Source organism: Vombatus ursinus, unplaced genomic scaffold, assembly GCF_900497805.2.
Source record: "Vombatus ursinus unplaced genomic scaffold, bare-nosed wombat genome assembly UNPS02014775.1, whole genome shotgun sequence".
In the NCBI taxonomy this organism is placed as follows: domain Eukaryota; kingdom Metazoa; phylum Chordata; class Mammalia; order Diprotodontia; family Vombatidae; genus Vombatus; species Vombatus ursinus.
Window position 1 is genome coordinate 14,944,035 of NW_020954553.1, and position 9,794 is coordinate 14,953,828.

At 40.5% G+C, this 9,794-nt stretch overlaps 1 protein-coding gene across 1 annotated transcript in view; it reads left to right on the top strand.

Moving 5' to 3' along the window:
- TMEM35B (transmembrane protein 35B) overlaps positions 1-9,424 on the top strand; it is a 17,606-nt gene extending 8,182 nt beyond the window's left edge. Inside the window, exons 2-3 of the mRNA XM_027864670.1 lie at positions 4,135-4,318; positions 7,680-9,424. Of these exons, the coding sequence (XP_027720471.1) occupies positions 4,135-4,318; positions 7,680-7,792 (297 nt within the window). The 3' untranslated portion in view covers positions 7,793-9,424. The remainder of the gene's footprint in view (positions 1-4,134; positions 4,319-7,679) is intronic.
- Positions 9,425-9,794: the final 370 nt, after the last annotated feature.

The following is a 9,794-nucleotide window of genomic DNA, read 5'->3' on the forward strand; positions in this document are numbered from 1 at the left end:
TCTTCTTCTTCTTCTTCTTCTTCTTCTTCTTCTTCTTCTTCTTCTTCCTCTTCTTCTTCCTCTTCTTCTTCCTCTTCTTCTTCCTCTTCTTCTTCCTCTTCCTCTTCTTCTTCCTCTTCTTCTTCTTCTTTTTCCTTCTTCCTTCTTCTCCTCCTCCTCCTCCCTCTCCCTTTCCCTCTCCTTCTTCTCTTCCTTCTCTTCCTCCTCCTCCTCCTCCTTCTTGCTAGGCAGCTGGATGGTACAGTAGATAGAGTGCTGGATTTGGAGTCAGGAAGATCTGCGTTCAGATCCAGTGTCAGACACTTAACTGTGTGCTTCTGAGAAAATCACTTAACCTCTATCTCTCTCAGTTTCCTCATTTTCCTATCTGCCTCAGTTTTCCTCATCATAAAATGGGGCTAATAATAGCTACCTCCCAGGGTTTTTGTGAGGACCAAATGAGATGATGTATATAATGAGCTTTGCGAACCTTAGCCTTTATCCTATTATGTTAGTTATAATCCTAAGATTGCACTTATTATTAGCTATAATCATCATGGAACTTTATCCATTGATGCTGTGTTGGCCAGTATCCAGTGAGAACTACATACTACACCAACCTACTCTCTGCCTTGGTAATTTCATAGGCTGAATGCAGAGCCAAACTAAAAAGAATTCCCTAATGGCAGGGCAACTGAAGGGCTCTATCCTCAGCCCTGTGCTAGCAATGGTAGATAAGGACAGGGATGACATAGTTAACATATCTACAGATGTCATAAAGCTTGATGGGAGAGCTAACCTATTGAGTTGTAGAATTGGGTTCCAAAAGGACCTTGAAAGGCTTGAACTAATGAGATAAACTTTAATAGGAATGCAAAATCAGATACTTGTATTTTTTAAAATCAATTTAAAACAAAGTCAATGCAGCCAAGATTAGAAGGGAAGCAGAAAACTGGGAAACAATTTTTATAACCAGTGTCTCTGATAAAGGCCTCATTTCTAAAATATATAGAGAACTGAGTCAAATTTATAAGAATACAAGGCATTCCCCAATTGATAAGTGGTCAAAGGATATGAACAGGCAGTTTTCAAATGAAGAAATTAAAGCTATCTATGGTCATATAAAAAAATACTCTAAATCATTGTTGATTAGAGAAATGTAAATCAAAATAACTCTGAGGTACCACATCACACCTATCAGATTGGCTTACATGACAAAACGAGAAAATGATAAATGTTGGAGAAGATGTGGGAAAATTGGAACACTAATGCATTGTTGGTGGAGTTGTGAACTAATCCAACCATTCTGGAGAGCAATTTGGGACTGTGCACAAAGGGCTATAAAACTGTGCATACTCTTAGACCCAGCAGTAGCACTTTGAGGACTGTATCCCAAAGAGATCAGAAAAAAGGGAATAGGACCTAATTGTACAAAAATATTTATTGCAGCTCTTTTTGTGTGGCAAAGAATTGTAAATTGAGGGGATGTCCATCAGTTGAGGAATGGCTGAACAAGTTGTGGTATATGAATGTAATGGAATACTATTGTTCCGTAAGAAATGATGAGCAGGCAGACTTCAGAAAAACCTGGAAAGATTTGTATGGCCTGATGCTGAGTGAAGTGAGCAGAACCAAGAGAACGTTGTACACAGTAACAGCCACGTTGTGTGATGACTAATGTTGATAAATTTAACCCTTCTCAGCAATATGAGGATCTAAGACAACTCCAAAAGACTCATGGGGGAAAATGCTATCCACATCCTGAAAAAGAACTATGGAATCTGAATGCAGATTAACTCATACTATTTGCTCTCTCTGTCTCTCTTATAGTTCCTCCCATTGGTTCTAATTCTTCTTTACAACATGACTAATGTGAAAATATGTTTACTATGAATGTATATGTAGAGCCTATATCAGATTACATGATGTCTTGGGGAAGGGGAAGGGGAGGAAAGAGGAGTAAATTTAGAACTCAAAATCTTATGGAAGTGAATGTTGAAAACTAAAAATAAATAAATAAATTTTAAAAAGTCAATTGAACAAGTGTAGGGTAGGGGGTATCTGGCTTAATTAGGTAATGAATATGAAGCAGACCTGAGGCTTTTAGTTGAAGTGTAAGTTCAATATAAGTCAATAAGGTGACATGGTGGTCAAAAAATGACTATTAAAATTTTTTTTTGCCTATACTTGTGATTTCTTTGATGTAGGAAATTCCCAAAGAGGATACTCCTTAGCCAATTCAAATCAGCAATAATTCTATAACCTGCCTATAATTTGACAGTTCTCCTATATTAGAGAGAGTTACTTTGGGCACTGAATGGTTGAGTGACTTGTTTATAGTCACATAGCCATTATAAATCAGAGGTGGGGTTTGAACTCTAACTTGAAGTCCAGCTCTACACTTATTGAAACCTTGGTTAGTAATAATGATAGCTAGCATTTATACAGCACCTACTATGTACCAGGTGTGGTGCTAAGCACTTTTCAAATATCATCACATTTGATCCTCACTACAACACTAGGAGGTAGGTGTTATTATTATCCTCATTTTACAGTTGGGGAAACTGAGGCAAACAGAGGTCAAATGACTTGCCCAAGGTCACACAGTAAGTGTCTGAGGAAGGATTTGAATTCGAGTCTCGCTGACTCCAAGGTTAGTTCTACTTATTGGATTTTTGGCTGTATTTAGAGGCACAGTTGTTCAGAACGAGGGAAATGACAGTCCTGCTGTCCTTTGTCCTGATCAGACCACATCTCAAGTATTGTGTTCAATTCTGAGTGTCCTGTTTTAGGAGGGACTTTTGACAAATAGGAGTTTATGTAGAGGAGGGAGCCCTGGAGAGGCCTGATGAATGTGTCCTATGAGAATCAGTTGAATGAACTGGAGAAGAGAAGGATGAGAGGGGAATAAGGGGAAAAAATCATGGGTTCTAGCTCAGTGAAGGGGGCCATGATAGCTATCTTCAGGCATTAAGAGAATGGCGGTGGGTGTGAGATTTGACTTGTCTTCCCTGATAGAATGGAAGCCCTTTGAAGGCAGAGACCGTTCCTCTTTTTTTTTTTTTTTTTTTTTTGCTTTCCAGCTTCAGTGCTTAGCACAAGTGCCTGGTCCACTGTAAGAATTTGTTGATTGATTGATTGATTCCTATGCTTGGCTCCACGGGGTAGAACTAGAAGAAAAAGGAGCAAGTTTGGGAGAAAGGGAGATTTTGGTTTCAGATAAGATGACACTTTTAAACAATCACTTTCAAACAACTGTCCAGCAGTGGAACAGGCTGTCTCTGGAGTAGTGCTTTCCTCCAGTGTCCCTGGAGATGTTTGAGCAGATGCTGGATATTGTGTTGGAGAGATGGTAAATGGAATTCCTACTCAGGTAGGAGTTGACTATAGGTCCTCTGAGGTCCCCTCCAACTCTGATTCTAAATAGAAGCAGATGACCAATTCAGAACCCAACTGGAATACATATTGGCTTTTTTTTGCTTGTTTATTTTTTGCTAGGCAGTGGGGTTAAGTGACTTGCCCAGGGTCACACAGCTAGTAAGTGTTATGTGTCTGATTTGAACTCAGGTCCTCCTGACTCCAGGGCTGGTGCTCTATCCACTACATCACCTCGCTGGCCCCTGGAGTACATATTGTAAACCTTAAATTGCTAAGTAAATGTGAGAAAAGGCAATAATAGTAGTTTTTGGCACAAATGTTTCGGTGTCAGAAATGGGTATGGTTTAATCAGTGGAAATGATTTTTAAAAAGGTGAATTACTGTGTGCTTTGCTGTTGCACCCTAAGATCTATGAGACTTTTAAAGCCATCTGACTTGTAACTGAAAAACCTTCTATGTGTTGTCCCCCTTAAACCCCAGTTAGAACGTGAGCTTCTTGAGGCCAGGGACTGTCTTGTTTTTCTGTTTATATCTCCAGTGCTTAGCATAGTGCTTTTTCATTCATTCATTCATCCATCTATTCATTCATCCCTATAGCACATTTCCACAGGTAGAAAAGTCACTCAGAACACAGAGACATGGAGGGCTTTTTCCTCTCGTCCCCTCTCAGTATCCCATCCATGGCAAACAATGTAGATAGACTCCCAGAATTCTCTTAGCAGCCAGGGCTCAGTATATCCTCATTGACTATTGATGGTCATTCCTTGTCTCTTCTAGAAAGTCCAGATGTTGAAGTTTGCTCAGGTGTTACCATTGAAGGCCTTGGTGGACCACAATCCAGATCCTGGGAACCTTCTCGTTATACTGGGCTGGGTGGAACTTGTGGCTGCTTTCCTATTGGTCATGGGACCCCCCTTACTACAGGAACTTGGCTGCATTTTGCTCACACTGCTTATGATGGGTAAGCTGGGGCCAGGGCCGAAGTTTGGTTGGGGCTGGGGCTGAGTGATGGGTACTGGGCCCTTCTTCTTCCTTCCCATTTTGTTCTTCTCCTCAGGGTCAGTAACCTGTCCTTTTTGAGAACCTGGGAAAGGGATGTGTGTGTGTGTGTGTGTGTGTGTGTGTGTGTGTGTGTGTGTGTATGTGTATGTGTGTTTTTTTCCTTAGCCTTTGGAGTGACCCTTCCTGTCTTCCCCCTTCTAAGCCCTCTAGGGTTTGGGTCAGGAGTTCTTAACTTGGAGTTTATGAACTTGTTTGTTTATGATGACTGTACTTCAGTATAATTCGTTTCCTTTGCAATTCTATATATTTTAATCATTAAAAATATTATTCTGAGAAGGGTTCCATAGGCTTCACCAGACTGTCCAAGGGGTCAAGGATAAATGGTTAAGAAGCCCAGGTCTACGCAGAGGGTCCTGCGCTTCATATAATTTACAGATATGACTACATTTATCTTTTCCTTTTGTCCTGCCCCCTGTTGTTTATTTATTTATTTTTAACATTCATTCATAATTTTGTTTTGAGTTTCGAATTCTCTCCCTCCTTCCTGCTTCTCCTCCACCCACTGAGAAGGCAAGTAGTAATATTATATCAATTATACAGCTTACATTTTTTTTTTTAGCGTAGGCATCGATGGGCTGGAAACCAGCCCCTCTGACACGGACCAGGTCTCCTGGCACTCCCAGTTCCTCCTCTGAGCCTTCCTCTTGCGTGTATTTACTTGTCTACTTGTCTCCTGGCTGAGGAGGAAGAAGGACCAGGGATTTTTGTGACTCTCTTTTCCCACCTCAGACACTTAACTGTACTCCTCCTTGGTGCTGTTCTGGAGAGGCAGATCTAATGGAGGGTAAAGATCACTGGACAGGGAGTCAGAAGACCTGACTCTGTCTCTGAGTGGCTATGTGACCTTGGCCAAGTCTCTACCACTCTCCTCACCTTCATTATCTATAAAATGGGGACAATAGTCTCACTACTTCCTTCCCTGAGCTGTTATGAGACTCTAGGTAGATTATGAATATGACTTGTAAATGTGAGCTATTGTTACTGCACCTGAGGGCAGAGACTGTTATTTTGGCCTTTCTTTGTACCTCCCCCACCCCCAGTTGTTTATTAAAAATACTTGGTACAGGGCTTGTTGACTGACTTTTACACACCAAAATTTTACCCAGCATTTCTCCCATTTTCCCTCCCAGAGAGGCATCCCATGTATAGCAATATTTTTAAAGACAAAAAAAGGAAAAGAAAAAGAAGAGAAAAAAATCAGCAAAACTGATCAATACATTGAACAAACCTGGAAACATTTGCAATGTACCACACCTGTGGTCGTCCTACCTCTGCAAAGGGGTAAAGTGGGAATGTCTTCTCATATATCTTCTTTGGAGCCATTCTTGTTCTTTGTAATTTTGCATAAATGATGCAAAAAGTGAATTTGCACCGTTCTCTTTTGGTTGTTTTTTGGTAGTTCTTTTCATTTACATTGTAGTGATCAACTCTGTTTACTTCTTTATGCATCTGTTCATATATCTCTTCCCATGCTCCTCTGTATTCATCGTATTTGTTATTTCTTATGGCACAATAACATTTCATTACATTTATGTGCCAGAGTTTGTTTAGCTATTCCCCAATCGATGGACATCTACTTTATTTACAATACTTTGCTATCAAAAAAAAGTGCTGCTTTAAGACTTTTTAGACTTATGTAGGGATACAATTAGATACAAAGGCTTTCTTCTTATCAGTGACCCCCTTGGGCAAAGCCTAGTAGTGCAATTTCTGTATCAAAGGGTCAGGACATTTTAATTACTTTATTTGCCTTATTTCAAATTAGTTTACAAAGTAGATATAGTTATTCACAGCTCCATCAACATTGCACAACCCGTCCAACATCAATTATTTCCGTCTTTTGTCAACTTTGCCAATTTGCAGGGTGTGAAGTGAAATCTCAGGATTGTTTTGATTTTCATTTCTCCTATTATTGGTGATTTGGAGAATTCTTTCATATTGTTATTAATAGTTTATAATTCTTCTTTTGAGAACCATTTGTTTGTGTCCTTTGACCATTTATCTATTTGGGAACAGCTTTTGGTCTTACAGTATATATCTATTAAGTGTTTCTATATCTTGGATGCTAAACCTTATCAGAGAAATTTCATACAAAGATTTTTTTCCCATTCTACCACTTTCTTTCTTATCCTAGATGTATTAATGTTATCTGTGAAGAAGCTTTTCAGTTTCAAGTAATCAAAATTATCTGTTTTATCTTTTGTAATTACCTCTATCTCTAGTTAAGAATACATCTCCTAGTTGTGAACTGGCACAACCATTCTGGAGAACAATTTAGGACTATGCCCAGAGGGCTATAAAACTGTATACCCTTTGATCCAGCAACACTAGGTCTGTATCCCAAAGAGATCAGAGAAAATGGAATAGACCTAATTGCACAAAAATATTTATCACAGCTCTTTTTGTGGTGGCAGAGAATTGAAAATTGAGGAGATATCCATCAGTTGGGGAATGGATGAACAAGTGGTATATGATTGTGATGGAATGCTATTGTGCTATAAGAATGATGAGTAGGATGGTTTTAGAAGAACCTGGAAAGGCTTACATGAACTGATGCAAAGTGAAGTGAGCAGAACCAGGAGAACAATCTACACAATAACAGCAATATTGTAACAATGATCAAATGTGGAAGACTTAGCTACTCTGATCAAGACAATGATCCAAGACAATTCCAAAGGCCCCATGACAAAAAATGCTATCCATTTCCAGAGAGAGAATTGATGAACCCTGAGTGTGGATTAAAATATATTTTTTTTCACTTACTTTATTTTTCTTGCTTTTTTGTGTTTTTTTTTGGCAACATGGCTAATATGGAATTATGTTTCGCATTCCTTCACATGTATAATTGATATCATGTTGCTTGCCCTCCCACTGAGTGGGGGAGGGGCAGGTAGGAGAGGGAGAATTTGGAACTCAGAATTTTAAAAAATGAATGTTAAATTTTTTTTAAAAAGGTAATTGGGAAAAATATTTAATGAAGTAACTAAAAACATAATTTAAAAAAGAATACATCTACCCATAATTGTGAGAGATGTATGACCTGCTTCTCTTCTAATTTTTTTATAGTATGATTTTTAATATTAAGATCATGTGTACATTTAGAATGTATTGTAGAATATGGCACAGGGTGTTGATCTAAGCCTAATTTCTTCCAGGCTGCTTTCCAGTTTCTCAGCAGTTCTTTCCTACGTAATTTATGTTTTCCAGTTTTTCAAATGCTGGCTTATTGAGTTCTGCCTTATTATTTCTTCCTTCTCCAGGTTCACTCTACAGCTTGGTGTTGCTGAAGGAGTCTGTGGTTACATGTGCACCTTCAACCCTTTGCCTCGGAATCCTGATTCTGCTCGTTACCCATATCTGCCATGTGTCCTGAGCCAAGGCCAAGGCTCAGAAAAGGGTTGGAGAGGAAGTGGGGGAGTGGGGAGAGAGAGGTACAGGGTCATCATTGGGAGCTGGATGATCATGGAGAGGTGGGGATGGAAGCACCTCTGGCCTGGCAGTCTGACCTCCATCTCATGTAGATTTGATGGCAAGGACATGTTTGGAACATGCAACAACATAAGAGTCCAACCTTGGGCCCTAACCTAGCTGATTCTGAGTTTGCTTTATTCTTTCACCATCTCCAATGCATTCTCCCATCTGTCTGCCTTCTCTAGCTCATGATTCTTGGGTTGCTTTCTACTCCTTCCTCCATCCATCTCTGTTTTTAAGGGCAAGTGTTTGCATATACATATTAGTTTCCCTCATTCTGAGTCTACTCAATATGAGGAAATTCAGCATTGGCATAGCAGGGCACTGACTCACTTTAAAGAATTGAAAGCCTGCCACTTAAGGAATTCTCGTTTCCTTCCCATATGTCAAGAAGGGGAATTTAATGGCAAAATGTCATATTATGGCAAAACCCTACTAAAAACTCTCAAGTTTACAATCAGAAGGGAGAAAATCAGGGAGCCTCAAGATGGAGAATGAAAGCCATCATTGGGCTCAGAAGAGAGGAAATGGGCATCCAAAAAGAGGAAGGCGGGCAGGGTGCAAGCAAGACAGAAGCAGGGAGATTCTCAAGCTGGAAAGCTGAGTAATAAAGTGGCACCAGCCTTAGCACACATAAAGGGGTCTTTCCTCTGCCAATGCAGATCTGAACTCCTGTAGGCCTTAGTAGGCGGGCTTAACCTTCACTGAATTTTAGAGTCAAAAGGCACTTCAGTGACTATCCCACCCAACCTATTCTTGAAAAGGAATCTGCAGCATCCTTGACAGGTGGTCACTGAGCCTCCCTTTGAAGGAAAAGACATGCTCAAGTAAAGGGAAACCTACTACCTGCTGACTGACATAGCCTCTTCCACTTTGGGACAGGCCTCATCACTGGGAAGTTTTTCAGGGTAAATTTGCCCCTCTACAGCTTTTACCTGTTCCTTCTTCCATGTGATAGCTTTTCATATTCTTGAAGACAGTTGACATGTCCTCCCTGAAACTTCTCCTCTCCAGGCCAAGTATCTCCAGTTTCTTCAGCCCATTCTCAAATGGTCTGAATTGGAAGGCCCCTCAGCATCTTGGTCACCCTCTTTTGGATGCTCTCCAGATTTTACTAAATGTAATTAGATTTTACTAAAATGGAACACTTTCCCCACTCCCCTCCAGAACTGAACACAGTACTCCAAATGTATTCAACCTTTGGTATGAGCAAACCCTACAGTGATGAAAGACTTAGAAGTTGACTAGACCTTCCAGATCTCAGGTTCAGTTCTGCCTAGGATGTGGGATGTCAGTGACTATACACAATAACTATAACCTTTGATAAGTGCCTTAAGGAGGTGTAAAATTCATTGATGAAATGGTTTTTCAGCCAAAGCAGTAGACATCAGCACCAATTTCTGTCTTGCCTTTACTCAATTGTTTTTGAGGGGGAAGGATGGAACCTTCCTTAAGGACAGGTCAATTATTATTATTTTTTAACCCTTTGCTCTCTACACACTGGTTTGGGTATGGCAGTACTGGGCAGGTTCCTCAGTTGTTTTTTTTTTGTGGGGTGGGGTGGGGCATTGCAGGGGGAGCGCTTGCTTATAAGGACCTGTGCAGTGTTCAATAAAAACCCTCTTGTTTGTTCTTACAATGTTTGTTAGTCTTCTGTCTTTCCCTCCGTGGATGGGTGGGAGGGAAGTGATGAGGCAGAAGGGAGTAACCCTTGGGACTCTTGAGGGGCAACTCCTAGGCCCCCCTGAAGATCAGAGGAGGCTGCAGTCAGCCCGTCTCCTTCCCCAGACCTTAAAATAAAACCTCTGGGCCTGCCAGGGATTAGAGTTTGATGTGTGTGTGTGTGTGTGTGTGTGTGTGTGTGTGTGTGTGTAAAGGAGGGGGTTGGTTGTTTCCACCTCCCC